The 19,615-nt window shown below is 39.3% G+C and overlaps 1 protein-coding gene across 2 annotated transcripts in view; it reads left to right on the forward strand.

Moving 5' to 3' along the window:
* The window catches only part of SLC9A9 (solute carrier family 9 member A9), a 652,914-nt gene that overhangs the window by 231,556 nt on the left and 401,743 nt on the right, over positions 1–19,615 (forward strand). For both annotated transcript variants that reach the window (XM_004003282.5, XM_042235926.2), the window contains exon 6: positions 1,044–1,149. In XM_004003282.5, coding sequence (XP_004003331.2) covers positions 1,044–1,149 — 106 coding nt within the window. The remainder of the gene's footprint in view (positions 1–1,043; positions 1,150–19,615) is intronic.

Genomic DNA, 19,615 nt, shown 5'->3' on the forward strand with positions numbered 1-19,615 from the left:
CTTGAGAGAATGAGAGCCAGGTGCCAACCACCTCTCCCTTCACAGGAATAAGCCACTGCAACAACCTTCATTCATTCACTTTCTCAGTCGTTCACATATCAAACACTTCTTGAGCATGTGCCAAGAGCTCACAATCTTTTCCATGATATGTTCTGTGATCCCGAATTCTGGGATCAAAAAGGAGTGACCCAGGTCTTTACTGAGGGATCAGAGGGCTGGGGGAAAACTTGAGAAGCTTTTAAAGATTGAATAAAGGTTTGGGGTTTTTTTGTAGCAAAAAGTGTGTGTGTGTGTGTGTGTGTGTGTGTGTGTGTGTGTGTGTGTGTGTGTGTGTACTTAAGGAAGGAGAATGGTAGCATCTGGATGAGAAACAGATAGCTGCCCTGCTAAAGTGAACCCACATGCCAAGGTAATTAGAAAATGACACACTGTGTTCAGGAATTTCTGACAAGTTCAGTGTGGCTGCTGCTGCTGCTAAGTCACTTCAGTCGTGTCCGACTCTGTGTGACCCCATAGATGGCAGCCCACCAGGCTCCCCGGTCCCTGGGATTCTCCAGGCAAGAACACTGGAGTGGGTTGCCATTTCCTTCTCCAATGCATGAAAGTGAAAAGTGAAAGGGAAGTCGCTCAGTCGCGTCCGACTCTTGGCAACCCCATGGACTGCAGCCCACCAGGCTCCTCCGCCCATGGGATTTTCCAGGCTAGGGTACTGGAGTGGGGTGCCATCGCCTTCTCCATCAGTGCGGCTAGAGAGCGGGGGCAGGGAGTGCAGACAGAGATGCTGGAAGGCAAACAGTGCACAGATTATAGAAGGCTCGTACCAAGGAGCTCAAGCTTTCTCTGTAAGCAGTGGGGAGCCCAGAGAAATCTTAAGCAGGGGAGTGACAGATGAGGTTGATTTTGGTTAAAGGTTCAGTATGTATATATCAATGGATTTGAGAAGATGAACATTTAATGAGTGCTTTATACAGGTGACCATAGCCAAGGACAAGTCTATGGCCGCATCCCAGCTAACTTTGCATATTTGTGTGTGTCTCCCCTAGTGACGGTGTTGGCCATTTTCCATGAACTGCATGTCGACCCTGACCTGTACACACTCTTGTTTGGGGAGAGTGTGTTGAACGATGCAGTCGCCATAGTCCTTACATAGTAAGTACCAGAGCTTGGCCTGTGTTTCTTTGACCAAGTGAAAGATGCTTCAAATATGGTGATAATTCCTAGGGGCTTTAATAGTATCTTTTCTCTTTTGTCGTAGAGATAAAGGCAATTTCTAGCTTTTAAGGAATAATTACCAATGAAGAGCTCCAATAATGTGTACATTTCATTGTACATTTAATTTCTAACGCTATTAATAAGTTTCATGTTTCCAGTCTATGATAAAAAACTACTCAGAGGGTAACACTTTTGTTTCTTGGTGTATATATTTACCTGATTCGCTTAGGGTTCCTAAGATGCACATAAATAAGCTTTCTTCATTTTAAATCAGTATCATTTAATTTTTTCAAGTCATTTTCCAGATAATAGACTAATAGAAACCATTGTATTTATAAGAATTTTGGCAAATCAGAGATAGAAGTTGAGAGTCATAAATCTCTATTTATCAATTCAAATGTCACCCATTATAGGAATACACACATTCTAAAATCATCCATGTGATAAGTAAAACTGATGAAGCTTCTGCTAAGAGGTAATCTAATTTTCCTTTCATACTGGAGGAATTTTCATTTCAGGATAAGAATTAGTGCTCTCCTCACCTCCCCTTCAGGCACTCACCATTTATATTTAATAAATGCCATTTTGGTGGCTTTCACTATGTCAGAGGTCTCTTCTTGGTTTTAGATTAAGACTAACATTTTGGGCAACTGTCAAATACTCTAAAGGAAAGTAGCCATCTAATAATTAACTGTGACAACAAGATTCAATCCAGGGTGCTAATTACTTCGAATGCATTTGAATATATATTGCAAACTAACAAAGAATTTTTCAAAGTCAGACCTCACAGAGCAGTCTAGGAAACAGCAGAGCTGCACCTCTCTTTTTTTCTGCCAGCTGACATTTCTCAAGACTGCCACCCCAAAGTTACCACTGCATTCAGCAACGTTCAGAAAAGAGTCAAAAAAACCCTTATATTTCACCTGGCTCCCAAGAAGTGCTTTTCCTGCTTTTAAGGAAACTATCAGTGAGTCCAAATTAAGAGCAAAAGCCATGGGACATTCACAAATGCCAAAGGATGCTTTTAAAGAAACACCAAGAACAGTTCATTAAAACATCAGGAATCTCTGTCCAAGAAATACTAGTATTAAGGGAACATTTGGAGTAAAACTTGTTTAAAATCTGCTGAGTCTCTCATCTTCACTTCCTGAACTGCCAAGTTGTAAAAGGCCAAGCAAAGCGAAATCACTAAAGTACAAATGAGCTTGGGAAAGAATTGTGCAGCTACAACCAAGGAAAGGTTTGGCCTTTCTGCTTTCAGCACGACCATTCACAGTAGTTTTCCATTAAAAATGCAGACTCCAAGGATGAATGTTGATGCTGCTGAGCACAAGCCTGGAGGACATTCGGAACAATCCATTTAATATTGCCTCGGGTCAATAGGTGGTTATTAACTGGCAGTGCATTTTCTACTCCCCTACCTGTGCATTGCATGTCATAATAAAATGTGTTTCTCACCATATCAGGATCCCTTCCTTTCTAGGCACCACACACTTGCCATTCTAACCAAAATCTTGTGCTTCCCAGCTTTGACATTTCAGGTATTGTACAGAGTGACCCCAGGAATACACACATTTTAACTTTATTTAACTTTTAAATGAAGCTAATTCTAAATTAGGAGTTCTTGACATGGACACTGCCACACATTGAAATCTGCAGGCTTTTTCTTCCACCCAGTGCGAGCGGATTCCATCGGCCCCTCGCGGGAGCTCTTCTGAGCATTAATGCACAGCTGTTCCCCTGCATCGACAAGGGACTGGTTCCAGGCCGCCTGTGGATACCAAAATCCACGGGTGCTCAAGTTCCTTATATGAAATGGCATAGTACAGCCAACGCTTTCCACCCGCCAGTTCCCTGTCTGCAGAGTCAGCTAACTAACCTCAGATTGTTCGATGAGGAACCTGCGAATTCAGCGGGCCACTTGTACTTAGGTTATGCTGGGTCTGGACTCTGTCCACCTCTGCTGTCTATTAATTACTTCCTCTCTCACCTTGCACAATTCTCCATGTGTTTCACTCTTCACTTTTCTCACATGCGTCTTAAACTTAGTTTACAGCCCATATGACAGTCTCATTTTATACATCTACTTACCCACACATTCCCTCTCCTTTTAATGCTGCATCCCCACCCTCTCTCTTCCAACTATCTTCTATTTACCTTGCAAGAACACTACTAAAAAGTTTTCCATGACCTTCAGACCAGAAGTTCAAACATTTGTCTCTCCATTTTTCTTTTCCTTCACTCTAAACTTCACATAGTGCCCAGTCAAGTCTCTGACTTGTAACCTATGCTTTTCTTTACTGGCACACAGCTCCTGTTTTTGGCTTGTCAGGTCTTTGACCACATACCTCAGGCTCCTCCTCTGGGAACCACTAGCCCACACGCTAAGACCCTACCCTTCCTTTCTGTGTGCCTCTAATTCTCTGCCAGCTCAGCAGGGCACTCAGGTTTGCATGTATATTTGCTTCTCTAGATAGAAACGTCTGAGGATGGAGTCTCTGCGCTTGAAACATACATAAAAAGAGAAAATGAAAATCTCTTTTGTATTTTCCCTTTCTCAGTTCCATCTTTGTGTGGTTTTGAAGTTTAAGAAGAGAGAGAGAGTTTTTTTATTGTATCATGGAAAAGAAAAGACACATTTTGATGTGAAATCAAGTATTGTAAAGGACCTAAATCATCTACCACGATGGCCTTTGCAGTGACTCTGGAGCCTGTTTGGAATGGTCATACACTTTCATTTACCTTTTCATCTTCCAACAGCAAATCTCCTTGTTTAAGTATCATCCTCTTAATGTTTAAAAAAGTTTCATTGTTAGTTTTGTCACAATATTCTGTTCTGGCATTTCTCATTCAAATACAGAGTAATTTAGCCATATTTTAATTTAAATTGGGCTTGCCTGGTGACTCAGTGTTAAAGAATCTGCCTGCATTGCAGGAGACACAGGAGATGGGTTCAATCCCTGAGTCGGGAAGATCTCCTGGAAAAGGAAATGACAACCCATTCCAGTGTTCTTTCATGAAAAATCTGATGGACAGAGGAGCCTGGTGGGCTGCTGCTGCTGCTAAGTTGCTTCAGTCGTGTCTGACTCTGTGTGACCCCATAGATGGCAGCCCATCAGACTCCCCGGTCCCTGGGATTCTCCAGGCAAGAACACTGGAGTGGGTTGCCATTTCCTTCTCCAGTGCGTGAAAGTGAAAAGTGAAAGGGGAGTCCTCAGTCATGTCGGACTCTTCGCAACCCCATGGGCTGCAGCCTACCAGGCTCCTCCGCCCATGAGATTCCCCAGGCGAGAGTACTGGAGTGGGCTGCCATTGCCTTCTCCTCTGGTGGGCTGCATAGGGCTGCAAAGAGTTGGACACAACTGAGCATGCGTGCACACCATGCTGCTACTGCTGCTAAGTCTCTTCAGTCATGTCCGACTCTGTGCGACCCCATAGACGGCAGCCTACCGAGCTCTCCCGTCCCTGGGATTCTCCAGGCAAGAATACTGGAGTGGGTTGCCATTTCCTTCTCCAATGCGTGAAAATGAAAGTGAAGTCGTGTCCGACTCCTAGCGATCCCGTGGACTGCAGCCTACCAGGCTCCTCCATCCATGGGACCTTCCCGGCAAGAGTACTGGAGTGGGTTGCCACTGCCTTCTCCGTCCAGTTAACGCCATAGTTTAAATTAGCTTCTCTGTGCTAATCTAAGTAACCAGTTAAAATACTTTTTCTTAGGCTAAATGTGCTCTGAATTTCAAACAACTACTGTAATGTATAACTGAATTTGATGACTACAACTCCTGAACATAGTAGTGCATGGTGGGTGGTGTCCCTAAGGCTTAAAATGATCCAGAGTTACCTTAAGATAAAAGTAATTTTATTTAACAAAAAGTTTTGGAATTAGCTTTTCTCTGCTCCGTATGATTGTTCCAAGTATATAGGGAATGTCATGCCCAAACATGTATGCATAATGACTCATGAGTGAGTTCCATGTGATGGCTTGGCATTTCCAAGAATGCGACTATGAAGGAAGACAAAAGATATAATGAAGACATCTTAAAAGGTGTGTGTTTTTGAATCCTGAACAAAAAGGCAACATGGTAGGGTAGAAAGAGCCTTAGATTTAAGTCAAAAAGCCGGTGTCAGGATTGTCTCGAATTAACTGTGCAGTTATTACAGTCGACATGGAATCAACCCCAACTGGAGTAAACACAAGGGGAATCTGTGTGAACTGAGGTAGCTGGACAGCAGCAGTATACATGGTTCAGGAAAGGGCCCAGTGACACAAACACAACTGTCCTCACTCAGCTTCTTCAGGATTACCTCACACGCCTGGTCACAAGATGGCTGCCAGCATCTCCCAGGGCTGTATCTTAAATCAGGAGAGTGGGGCCAGAATCTTTGTCCCATTATTCCCAGAAATAATCTTGGTTCATCTTGCAGACTCTGATGCCATTCCAGACTCATTCGAGGCCAGGGAGATGCGCTGAATTTACTGTCTCAAGTCTAAGTCACACTATTCATGAACTTAAGGCAGTAATTGGTTTTAATTGAAAGCACATGAACTGAGACTGGGGCAAGGTGGGATTATTGCTCAGAGTAATACTGCCGCAAAAAAAGGAAGAGTGGGGACTTCCCTGGTTTTCCAGTGGTTAAGAATTCACATTGCAATGCAGAGGACACGAGTTCTATCCCTGGTCGAAGAACTGAGATCCCTCATGCCGAAGGATAACTGAGCTCACACTGCTAAAGCTAAAGAGTCTGTGCATTACAACAAAGATACCATGCAGCCAAATTTTTTTTTAATTTAATTTAAAAAATTAAAAAAGGCAAGTGGATGTTTGTTGCTGTGTGTGGCAACTAAGACCCCATACAGCCAAAATTTTTCAAAAAATAAAATTAAAAAAGAAGAACAGAGGCTGGTCAGAAACAAAATAAAACTGAAAAAAACATGATGGTGACTTTATATGACCATAACTTTTCACACTTGTTTCCTTACCTATATTAGGTAAGAATACTTGTCCTGTATACATTACAAAATTATTCTGGGTAATAAATAAAGCAATATAGTTGGAAAGGCTCTATAATCTATATAATCTACATAATCCATGCTTATAAGTATATATATACTTATTATAATTTATATAGTCACTGATATCAATATCTTTCATTCTACTTATACATATCTCTGGTTTCAGTGAAATGACTAAAGAAAGACCAGCTTCTAGTGAAGCATTCCTTCATAAATATGACATTTTATGAACCAAGGAATAGAGAGAATAACCATTTTTACATGTGATTTCCCCCATTAGGAATGAATGACTTAGTTAAAGCACACAGTCTAAAATCAAGAACTAGAAGTTGAAGTATATTATTTAACATTATATAGGTTCTCACACTCCAGTATTCTTGCCTGGAGAATCCCAGGGACGGAAGAGCCTGATGGGCTGCTGTCTATGGGGTCGCACAGAGTCGGATATGACTGAAGCGACTTAGCAGCAGCAGCAGGTTCTCGCAACCAAAGTTGATATTACTTGTGAAAGCTAATTGGAGGAGGAGAGAGAAAAGCAGGCTATGTTACCTGAAATACCATGTCTCTCACAGTAAGAAATCAATTTTTACATATGGAGTTGATAAATCAAGAAATGAAAGTGCATACTTATATATATATATACTGGTGGGCTGCCATCTCTGGGGTCGCACAGAGTCGGACACGACTGAAGTGACTTAGCAGCAGCAGCAGCAGCATATATATGTGTATATATATACACACACATATTATTTAAAAATCTGAGTTGCAATGCAAGGGCCACGGGTTTGATGCCTGGTGGGGGAACAAAGATCCTACATGCTGTGGAGCAACTAAGACCTGACACAGCCAAATAAATAAATATTGGGCTTCCCAGGTGGCTCAGTGGTAAAGAACGCAGGAACTGCAGGAGACGTGGGTTCCCTGGGTCGGGAAGATCCCCTGGAGAAGGGAATGACAATCTACTCCAGTATTCTTGCCTGGAGAATCCAATGGACAGAGGAGGTTGGTGGGCTACAGTCTATGGGATCACAAAGAGTCAGACATGCATGCAGAGTCACAGGGCAGCTATCCGAAGAAATAAAGACATATATGGTTAAAAAGAGATACTTTTGCTATGTACGACAATGATAAAAGTGAAAAGATAATTTAACTCTATTTTGTATCCTTTCATACTATCTGAATGTTTGTATGCATTTGAATTAATGTATTTAAACTATTCTTCTGGTGATCAAAATAAAAGAAAAGCCAATTTATTTGATGAGAATAGAGTCAGTCAGTCCTAGCAGGCAAAAATCACTACAAACAAAATTAAATGATGAAAGATAGACCAGGGAAAGTAGCTTCAACAGACATATTGATAGTCTTTCAAATATGTATTATGATTGTCAGTCTTTTTAGTATACCAAGAGTACTAGTTATGTTACCTGAGGTAAATTACTTAACCTCTCTTTGCACCAGATGTGTCCTTTATGAAACAGAGATGGTGATATTAATAGCACTTACCTCATTGGGTAGGATTAAACAAAGAACTCCTGGAATAGGGCCTGACTTATAACACTCAGTAAACACTAGATATTAGCTTCTAATATAACTCCTGTTATAAAAGACCAATAAAGAAAAAGTAAGCATGATAGAAAAGTGGACAAAAGGTGTAAGTAGATAATGAACAAGAGAAGAAACATAAACGGCCAATATTCTGCTAAATAAGATCAGCTTCACTAGTAATGAAACAAATTAAATATTATTTTTTGCCTAGCAAATCTTCAAATTTTCAGAACTCAAGAGAGAACAGTCGTGCTTGGGGTAAATCAGAGTTTGGGGAAATGGGAACCCTCCCACATTACTGAGAAAAAAAGAAAAAAGGAATAGAACTTTTATAAAGGCAGTTTGGCAATATTTATAGTCATTAGAATTTGTGAATGCTTTCACCCATTTACTTCATTTCTAGAAATTTGTCTGAAGCAATTAAGGGTATGTGTAAAAATTTCTTCATGAGGATGAGTGCATTGCTTTGAACAAAAAGAGTTGTACTTAAATTACTAGTTGGTTGAGTAAATTATATTAAAATCATGAAATTCTATGCAGACATTTAAAAAATGATAGAAAAAGTATTGATATTAAAATATATTCAGAATATATTTTTAGGTAAAATAGGAAAATATTACTTTTATATATTTTCAAATATTTATTTTTATTCATTTATTTGGCTGCACTGGGTTTTAGTTGCCACATATGGGCTCTTGCTTGAGGCATGTGGAATCTAGTTCCCTGACCAGGGATTGAACCCAGGTTCCCTGCATTGGGAGAATGAAGTCTCAATAGCTGGACCACCAGGGAAGTCCTGAAAAAAAATTTAAATGGTGTATACTATAAGATCTATTAATATTTTTTGGTTAAAAAAACCACAGCCAAATTTATGTGTGTATAATTATAATACATTATAATTTATATGCAAAATCAAAGTGTTGGGTGGGATCACAGGTGATTTTTATATTCTTTTTTGCTTGGATATAAATATATACAATGATCAGCTTTGGTCCAATGAATTCCCCATTAACATACTTGATAATTGGGAATCTTCATTTAAATGTAGATTCTAGAGAGCTTTAAATCTGACATTTTTCTACCCATGAAAGAGAAGAAAGAGGACGATGAGTGTTTTCAGTCATTTATCTGCAAAACTGAAGTACTGCCAGTATTGTACTGAAATATCTTCTTGTGAAATAATTACACAGTGTACAAATGCTTCCAGATTTTCTTAGAGATAAAATCAGAACCTCATTAAACAGCTGGCTGTTGGATGATAATAAATACATGCTAGGTTCCTTCATTTTCTAGTAAGCAAATGCTTACAAGGATATTCAATGTAGATTATTAAAAGAGTGTGGGAAATGGAGCACCATTTTCTTTTTTTAAATAAGAGTGTTACGCTACTTAGAGGTTCTTACTAGAAAATGTCATTTAAAGTGTGATACTGGTGAATGCTTAGCACTTAGTGTGAGTGACATTTTGAAAGAGCACATTTCTTATAGCGCATGCATCTTAAGAGAAATTTAAAATGGAGATTAATGGGATGACTGTGAGACTCCAAGTACCATGCAACTAACAGGAACCTTGAGATGTCATCCAGTCTTTCAGCAAAAATGGACTGAGGACCTATAAGCGCCAGACATTGTGCTGAGCCCTGGTGATGTGGAAGGATGGGCACAGCCACCTATGCGTGCTCTCAACTTAACTCCTCAGTGAAACAGGCAAATGATGGCTAACACAGGATTTTATATGTGTAACAGAAACTTGCTCTAAAAATTATCCCAGAAAATAGCTCTGTAGAGATGGGTTCTGAACATACAGTGCTAAGGAAATCTATTCTTCTTCTTGGTACCAGCATCGCTATGTAGATTACAAGCTCCTCGAAGGCAAATAGGTGGTTCTTCATCACCCACAACATGAAGCTAATTATCTGGAAGATGGGGACATTTTACTAATTATTAAAATTAAAATTCATTCCAGAGGATGGATGTTTAATATTCTTCATATTGCTTCTTCTAAATATATGAAAAGCCTTATTTGTTATCCTCATTAGCTCTACTTCTCCCATTTGACCCATAGCTGTAAACAAAGAGATGATAAGAAGATGTCTCCTTTTGATGAGCTTGAGCCAAAACTGTTATTCCAGCCAAAAAGTACAATATTTCTCATAAATCTGCTTAACTTAAAAACAAATTTCTTATATCTTGACATATCTTTCTGAGGATAAATCACTTTGATATTTGCCTTGGAAACTAATAATCAGCATGAAATGCATTTATTTTGATGCCTGTCTGGATACTGCTGGTATACATAATTGAAAAAAAGAAAAAAAAAGTTATGGCCCTCTTGGCTTAAGGCTCCTTGTCCTGGCAGTCAGTTCCATGCCAACTTCATCTTTTGGACACCAGGTGGCGGCACCTGGTAGGACTGGAAAGGCGTCCTGGTATCTTTAAGAAGCAACTGGGAGGCAGAGCTCAGCTGACCTCCAGCTTCAGTCAGAAAGCCCAGTGTTTGCTGCCACACCCGTGCCTGCTGCTGCAGGCTTGTTTGTTTTTTCTCATTCCTGATCCCTGGTTCCTGTTTCCTGGCTATGACTCTGGAACCTCCCCTAACCTGCCTCTTAATGTCCCTGTTCAGATGACAGGAATTGACCTTGGCTTCATCCTGGGACTCCATTCCTTGTCTCTCAGATTAGATCTGACATTTACTCACTATTTATCCGAAACTCAGAACTGGCTTTGCTTCATGTCAAACCATGCCCTACAAACTGACCTACCAAGAATAAATAAATAAAAGAAATCCATGTTGATGGTGTCTTATTTTAATCCCACTATACGTTAATTTATTGGCACGTAAGTCAGATGTAAGTGACAGAAACCCAATTCAAATTAGCTTAAGCAAAGGAATTCACTGGCCTATTTAACAGGAGTTGAGCTGGCTCTGGACATACCAGGATTTAGGGGTTCAAATATGATTGTCTTCTTTCTTGGCTCTGATTCCCTCTGAGTGCTAACATCATTCTTTCCTACTGCAGATAGACTGCACAGACATATATGTATATATCTATGCACAATAAAATTTTATATGTATATCTATACAGACTATCTATCTGCAGGAAAGGGTAACTAATGCTATCTCCAGGCTTATATTGTTCTAGCTCAAAATAACACTTAATTCTCCCAATATTTGCATATCAGCCACAGAGAAGGGCTCCTGTTGGCTCTGCTTGCATCAGAAGATCACCTCTAGACCAATCACATAGCACTCCATGGAAATTAAACATGGTGACTGGCCAGATATGAATGATATCCTCATCCTTGTGGCCTGTGGCATGGAATCTGCCATTAGAAGAAAGTGATTGAAAAGACAAGTTTAATCCCAGAATAACAACTACCAATTTCACAATAATGGAATGTTCAGGACATAATGAACTGAAATGAAGCAGACAGGCCCCATGCCTTTACAAACTTTAAAAGAAAATGCTTTATCTAAAAAGGCAAAAAGATATCTTCTAAATGTAGAATTGATTTGAAGAAGAGGAAAGGAAATTCCCTAAGTGTAAGAAACAAGAGAGAAAGCAAGGCAACAGTGAGTGGGAAGCTGCCACTGTCAGCAGCCACATGATTGTGTGTAGGATACAGACCCAGAGGTTTGGGAGCTGGAGTCCCTTCTCCCTGTGGAAATCAGAGCCCTGTCTTACAAGCTCATTCATGATAATATACTTGTGCAAAAGCTCTTTGAATAAAGCCTGAAGTCTCAACGTGCTCTCTCCATCACAGACTCTGTCCATCAGCCTTAAGAAATGGTGAGGACACTTGCCTTTTGGATTTTGCATCAAAATCCCTGGTCCAGGAAGTTGTGTACAAGAAATACAAGCCAATGAATTAAGATTACAAGTTTTCAGGACTATTGAAACTCCTGCCCCTGCCTTATTTTCCTTCCCTTATTTCTAAATATGTTAAATTTCTCTGAAGTGATACTATCTCAACTCAGAAACATGGAAATCCCACAGTAAAAAAACAACACTTCCTGAAAATAAATTCACAGTAAAAATTTACAAGCCACGGAAGGAAATGACTCCACTATGAAGAAAAGCCAGGAGATAACCAAAAGTAGATCAGAACAAGCACTCTAAGGAACTAAACAAAAAATATAAAATATTGAGATATATTATAAAAAATGAGCATATTAAACTAAAGAGATAAGTGGAGGAGCAGAAAACAAGTTAGGAAAGAATAATAAAAGAAGAAGCAAAAGACTGTTCCAAAATGAAAAATGCATATATTGACATTAAAAACTAAACGGATGAGAGAAATGTCCTATTAAATGCAGATGGTTAATCAAAAGATAAAATTTGCAAATGAACCAGGATGCAGAACAGAGTTAATTTGTGGCACTATTTGAAGAAATAATGGATGGTAATTTTCCAGAATTGAAGAGAAAAATTAAGACATCACATTATGTCCAGAACTGGATAAATTAAAATTATCTCACATCCAAATATATTATAGTGAAGTGTGAGATCATCAAAGACAAAGTGGAAATCTGAAAAGCAACCAGAGAGGAAAGATGAATTGCTGACAGTGGAAAACAATTTAGAAGGCAGCAGTTTTCTTATTAGCATTAGTAGTTGCCTGAGGACAGCAGAATAATACGTACAAAGTACTGAGGGAAAAGAATCTATACACAAGGTTCTAAATAGCCTGCAAACAAGGTTACCATTCTAGGGAAAGAATGAAATAAAGACATTTACAGATTAAAAGAGTTTACCACTCATGGCTAATCAGTGATAGAAATAAGAAACTGAACTAAATAGGAGTTGGAGACAGGAGTGGTGAGCAACGAAGTCGGTGAAATAATCATAAATCTAATAAGGAATGACCATGGCAATAATCACGATGATTAGTGGAGTAAATTATGTGAGAACTAGCACCCTATTATTCACTGCAATATTCAGAGATGGTGGACATTGAATGTGATTGGACTGAGAGAGGATGCTGAGTTCAGAAAGTAGAAACACAGCAAAAGAGCTGTTTTAAAGCAATCCAATTTTCACTCAAGCAGCCGTGTTCATCAAAATATTTCTCAAAATGGCCGAAGAGTATGACAACAGATAATCCTTTTCAGTTTGGTTTAGAAATGCTGAAATCAGTTAAAAAGTGCGATGAAATGTTAGATAGTCTTTAATAATTTCAAACTATACGAAGTATTTCTTCAAGTTAGAAAGCTAGTAAAGTGTCTTTCTTGGGATCCTTTCATTTTTCTGTTCAAGATTATAAGCTCTCTCCTTTGTACCTCTACTGTCTCAAGTGTGGGACTTCTCAGGCTTTCTCTGGATGCGGTCCTTCATCTTTCTCATTGTCTTCCTAGTTTTCTTCATTCTTGGTTCTGATTGCCTCACGTTCCTTATTGTCAGATTTTATGATGCACACTAGGAATTCATCTATTCAGTTCTTACCAAGTCCTGGGAAGAGGTTACCTCCCTGGGTGGAAAGCGGTTACCTCCCTGGGTGGAAAGCAGGGATGTTTTCTGCCGCATCCGTTCTTGATATGCTGTGTGGTGGAGATTCTTTAAAATATTGTCATTTATATACTCAAGTAACTTTGAGCTAACGTTCTAGGCAACAAACCAGTTTTGAGAGAACACTGGAAGGGACAGTTTTGTCTTCTGATGTACATTGTTCACTAAATCACAATGAACAATGTATGTAGCTCCTTATTCATTTTTGCCTCTGTTTGAAATTTTGGTTCTCTCTACATAAAAGAACCTGGTGATCTCTAGTCCAGGCCTGGGATGACCAGCCATGTACTAAGATAATGATTTGTGCTAAGCAAAGTATGTATGAGGCAGAGGCAGATGGCAGGGCATTGATATAAAATAGGCACCAAGAAATTACTGATCTATGGCCTAGCCTATTCACATTCGCTTGATCGGTTCATTTTCTTTCTATAGTCAAGTTATGTAGGAAGCTGAATCATAATCAGCATCCAGCTTATTATCTACCACAGGAAATTACTGTCACTAGGATTTCAAGTACCCCAAAGATCATATGACAAAAGCAGTCTTCCTGTAGGCTGACCTGCATAAAAAGATAAATATCTAGAGGGTTGTATGATCAGCATGGGGACAGATGAAGAAGAGCAGATTGATGAATCATTAGTTCATCTGCATCTTTCACACAATAAGTACTTTTTTCCCCCAACCGGAAGTAGTAGGCAACCACTCCCCAAACCCATTACCAACTTTTAGGATAATTTAAAACAATTCAAAGTACGTTAGCATAACTAAACCTTACTCTCTCCCCACTATATAAAGCTGGGACTGTCACTCACAGAGTTTATGTGATTCCTCTGTGACTAATCAGTCCTTCTTCAGATTGATAGGTTGCATATTTGTCACTACATATGAATGCCTTATCTCTATTTAATGTCCTTGAATACCTGAGAGGGGAATTGATAGAGATTCTCCCTCCTCTGTGTTGTAACTTGTGACATACGTTCACAAGACAGTGGACTAATGATGGGGGACAGTTCATCACTAGGTATCTAGGACATCTATGAGAAGAACCAACCATGACGTGAAATAAAATTTCCAGCACTGTCAAACTGGCTTCTGTTCATAACATGATCTGAAACACTGCCCGTTCAACTTTTGGGGAAGAGGTTACAAAGTCTTTTAGAATCTGAAGAAAGCTATGGTTGTCATCTCAGAGAAGGGGGCATGTATCTGAACTTCAGGAACTCGTGGTTAAGATGTTTTTATCCTAAGGCATATTTATTTCCGGTGCATTGTAAGCTTGAATTCTCATTTTGAACAACCAAGAAAATGCCTTTTATTTTAAGGGATCGATTCTGAATATTTTTTTCCAAGAGAAACATTTCCAGAGAACAAGGGGTCAAATCAGTATGCAGTCGAAATTTTGGTCTAAATTAAAAGCTCTCTTTCAGCCCAGAGAATATAATCTGTTCATATTACTTGGGCTCTATAATGAATTTACATGGCAGGCTTATTGCAGGTTTTATGTGGGCTCTGCCTTGCTGGGGCATGTGATGCTCAGGGAGTCTGATTAAAATTTGGGGAAGGAGCAGCTGTTCAACCATAGAAGGTGAACTCAGGGCCTGTTTTTCAGAGCATGACTCTAACGCCTGACACCCTTGCCAGCTATTGGATGATAAATTAACTGTATTTAATGCCGAGCTCCTGCGTTAACAGCTTTAAAAGATCAGTTGTTTATGGGAAAGAAGTTGAGAGCTCTTACCAATTTTCCTGTCCCAGGGGTCCTCAAATACATCATTTTTTTCATTGCTAGAATGACAGGCAGTGTTTAAGGGAAAAGGAAGAAATTCTTCCCAGCATTTAGTTTACTCTTCGTTGGTTAATGGCAAGAAGTTTCTCATTTCAAAAGATAGTGGAGTGAGTGCCCAGTGAATTCTTACATAAAACAAAACACATAAAACTCAGACCATGTGATTGCTGGTATTATCCTATAGGACCAGAATCATGATGTAATTTCATCTGATTTTTCTGAAGCTGCTTAATTCAACTGAACATGTGAAAGTCAAATTCTGAAGCCTGTGTTGTTGTTGTTCAGTTGCTCAGTTGTGTCCGACTCTTTACGGCCCTGTGGACTGCAGCACACCAGGCTTCCCTGTCCTTCACTATCTCCCTGAGTTTGCTTAAACTCATCATCTCCGTCGAGTCGATGATGCCATCCAGCCATCTCATCCTGTGTCATCCTCTTTTCCTCCTCAATCTTTCCCAGCATCAGGTCGTTTCCATTGAGTCAGCTCCTCAGGTGGCCAAGATATTGGCGCTTCAGCTTCTTCCAGTGAATATGTCCTTCCAGTGAATATCAGTCCTTCCAGTGAATATGCCTTCCTTTAGGATTGACTGATTGGATCTCCTCACTGTCCAAGGGACTCTCAAGAGTCTTCTCCAACACCACAGCTTGAAAGCATCAATTCTTTGGTGCTCAGCCTTCTTTATGGTCCAACTCTCATATCAGTACATGACTACTGGAAAAGCTGTAGCATTGACTATATGCGCATTTGTCAGCAAAGTGATGTCTCTGATTTTTAATATGCTGTCTAGGTTTGTCACAGCTTTTCTTCTAAGGAGCAAGTGCCTTTTAATTTTATGGCTGCAGTTATTGTCCACAGTGCTTTTGGAGCCGAGAATATAAAGTCTGTCACTGTTTGCATTGTTTCTTCATCTATTTGCCATGAAGTGATAGGACTGGATGCCATATTCTTCATTTTTTGAATATTGAGTTTTAAGCCAACTTTTTCACTCTCCTCTTTCACTTTCATCAAGAGGCTCTTTAGTTCCTCTTAGTTTTCTGCCATTAAGGTAGTATCATCTGCATATCTGAGGTTATTGATGTTTTTCCCGGCAATCTTGATTCCAGCTTGAGCTTCATCCAACCCGGCAGTTCATATGACATACTCTACATATAAGTTCAATAAGCAGGGTGACAATATATGGCCTTGATGTACTGCTTTCCTGGTTTTGAACCAGTTCATTGTTCCACATCTGCTTCTAACTTTTGCTTGCTGACCTGCATACAGATTTCTCAGAGGCAGGTAAGGTGGTCTGGTATTCCCATCTCTTTAGGAATTTTCCACAGTTTGTTGTGATCCACCTTGAAGCCTGTGCCATGTTGCTTATTTTCAGAATGGCCGTTAAATGGTTAAATCTGATCTAATGCCATTGATGTGAGCATACTATACCTGATGCCACTAAATTAAAATGAAAGTGAAAGTATTAGTCTCTCGGTCATGTTGGACTCTTTGCAACTCCATGGACTGCAGCCCACCAGGGTCCTCTGTCCATGAAATTCTCCAGGCAAGAATGCTGAAGTGGGTAGCCATTCCCTTCTCCAGGGGATCTTCCCCACCCAGGGATAGAATCCAGGTTTCCTATATTGCAGGAAGACTCTTTACCATCTGAGCCACCAGGAAAGCCCCATTAAATTAAATCCTAACCCTAATACATTGGGAGTTTATCCTTTTTTTATCTTTTACCACATACCCACCCGCATCTGCCTACTTTGTTTTTATGGACATCAGAATATCTTCTAAGTGGAATCAATTTTTAATATGTGACTGTTGAACATGCAGATTTTCAGACATTGCTTATTATTCTAATAGCAGAATCTGCTTTTAGCCTTTTCATTAGCAGGTTTTTAAGGACAAGTTATAAAAAGTAAAATATATATACATGTGGGCACTCAATTTTATTTGGAGTTCTGATAAAAGTTTTGGTGGAAGAATTTTAACCTTCAAACATACTTCATGTGTGGATCATGTGTTTTGGTTTCTCCATGAAAAACTGAAGGCTGATCTGAGAGTCTGAATGATGACTCTATCATTTACTAGCTTTATTCCACTAAGCAAGACAGTCAGCCTCTTCAAGTCTGCTTATTAATGTCATCAAGGTGTACACATCAGTTTACACGTCTATTCCAATTTAAAATATAAAAATATGTAAGGATTTTAGAAGTAAAGTTGAGGACATAGATTATAAAAGCAGATAGGATCAACACCATGGGAAAACAAAATTAGAGAAAACAAAAGCCCAAAACATAACTATTTACTAAGATAGGAGAAAAGGCTATATATATATATATATATATATCTCCCCAATATAAAGGTAATTTGAGATTTTAAAGTAAAATTAAAGAAATTTAAAATATAAATGGTAAAATAAGCTATAAGCTGATATGACTGTCTAGGTAAGAATACAAGAGACTCAAATGGAAAAATTTAGAGAGCTCAAAAATCTGGCTGGAGAGAAGACTGACACACAAAAATCAATAGATTTTTCAGACTTCAGTAACAACTGATGATAAAATGCCATGGGAAAATTATTTTGTTCACAATAGCATTTTAAAATCTAAAATAATTAGAATAGCTCTAAATAATAAACCTACAAGATATATAAGAATAAAACTCTTAAATTTAGTGAAGGACAAAAGAAGACAACCTTAATAAATCTGGAACTTTTCTATGAAATAGGTTGGGAAGATTCAATATTGTAAAATAGTCAACTCTCCCCCCAAGTAAACTGTACCTTCAGAATAATCTCCCTCCTCAAATACCAACAGCTTTTTTTTAAGGTAATTCTAAAGTTCATATGGAGCTTCTGCTGAAGACAGCAGAATAAAATATTTTATTCTACTAAGCTCTCTCAAAACAAACTAACACTATGAAAAACACTGAAAAATAGAGAGGGAATTTTCATAACGCATGAAACAGAGAAATAGTCACAACTCTAAACCACAAGCTATGAAATATTTACATATGAAGTATTGCTGCCAAATAATATAAAAACTTGAACAAGAGATGGAAAGTTACTGAGCCAAGTCAGTTCCTCTCAGAACTGACAGCACATCACATCACTGAAAAAACCAGCTAATATTCCTTTGTTGAGAACACAGATTAAATCAGGTTGGATGGGCCAAGGGAGAAATGCGGTGGGGGGGGGGGGGGGGAATAATCTGACCCTTCAAAATGTAAGATGAGTAGAAATCATGCTGACCTACATTCTAGTTTCTCAGCTAGGGCTTTGCAGGAGGCTATTTGCATGGAGAGAGGGAGGCAACAATTTTCAAACCAAAACATAGTTTTTCTGCTACCCTTGTATTGGATTGATCCTCCAACTTCTTTAGAGCTGCCCCAACTGATACCACTGAACCTGCTATGTATGCACACTGTCGCTGAGTAGTGTCCAGCTCTTTGTGACTACATGGACTGTAGTCCACAAGGCTCCTCTGTCCATGGGATTTTACAGGCAAGAATACTGGAGTAGGTTGTCGTTCATTTCTCCAGGGGATTTTCCTGACCTAAGTATCCAACCCACATCTGTTACATCTCCTGGACTGGCAGTCAAATTCTTTACCACTAGTGCCACCTGGAAAGTCCCCGAATCTGCTGAGCTCTGCCCAGTCTGCAGATCTGTAAACCCAGCAACTGACTGTTGTTTTAAACCACTAAGTTCTGGGGTGGTTTTCGGTGCAACAATAGATAAGCAGAACAAACCCAAATTAACACTGTAATTGGCTTCTTCTTACTCAACTCTATTCTACGCATCCCCCCATAACACTGAACTACAATTTTCTTTAATAAATGGCCAGTCTCTTAAAATTAGTAATAATCAAAAAGGAGGAAGTGGGACATGTTCATCAAAACTGCAAAAGTTTTAAAACTTTAAGCCAAAGAAAAACCCTTGCACGCATGATAAGTCATTTCAGACTCTTTGCAACTCTATGGACTATAGCCTGCCAGGCTCATCTGTCTATGGGATTCTCCAGGCAAGAATCCTGGAGTAGGTTGCCATGCCATCCTCCATGGGATCTTCCTGACCCAGGGATCAAACCTGCATTTCTCATGTCTCCTGCACTGGCACGGAGGTTCTTCATGCTAGTGCCACTTGGGAAGCCCAAAAGAACCCACAACCGCCATCCCCCGCAGTCAAATTTACCAAAATATCCTAGAAAATTTTAGACAAAGCGTTCTCCATTATTATGAAAGAAAACATCAACTTTTCCTCTCTAGATGTAGGTATACATATGTGATTCAAGGTTTCCTAGAAGAGACATAAAATAACCAAAGGAGATTGAAAGTGGACTGGCAGGACTCAGGAGGAACCTAGAGTGATAAATACGATTACTTAAAAGATTAAACTTTGGAAGCAACAAAAAGACAATGAACTTCTCTGAAAACACTGTCAGGGACATAGAAGATGGGTCTGAGGAAATAATAAAAAGCAAAGCAGGAAAGAACCTGGGTATGACAATGACTATAGGAAATATAGTAGAAATGGATGGTAGGTAGTTGAGTGATTTTGAAGAAGAAAAC

Source organism: Ovis aries, chromosome 1, assembly GCF_016772045.2.
Source record: "Ovis aries strain OAR_USU_Benz2616 breed Rambouillet chromosome 1, ARS-UI_Ramb_v3.0, whole genome shotgun sequence".
NCBI lineage: Eukaryota > Metazoa > Chordata > Mammalia > Artiodactyla > Bovidae > Ovis > Ovis aries.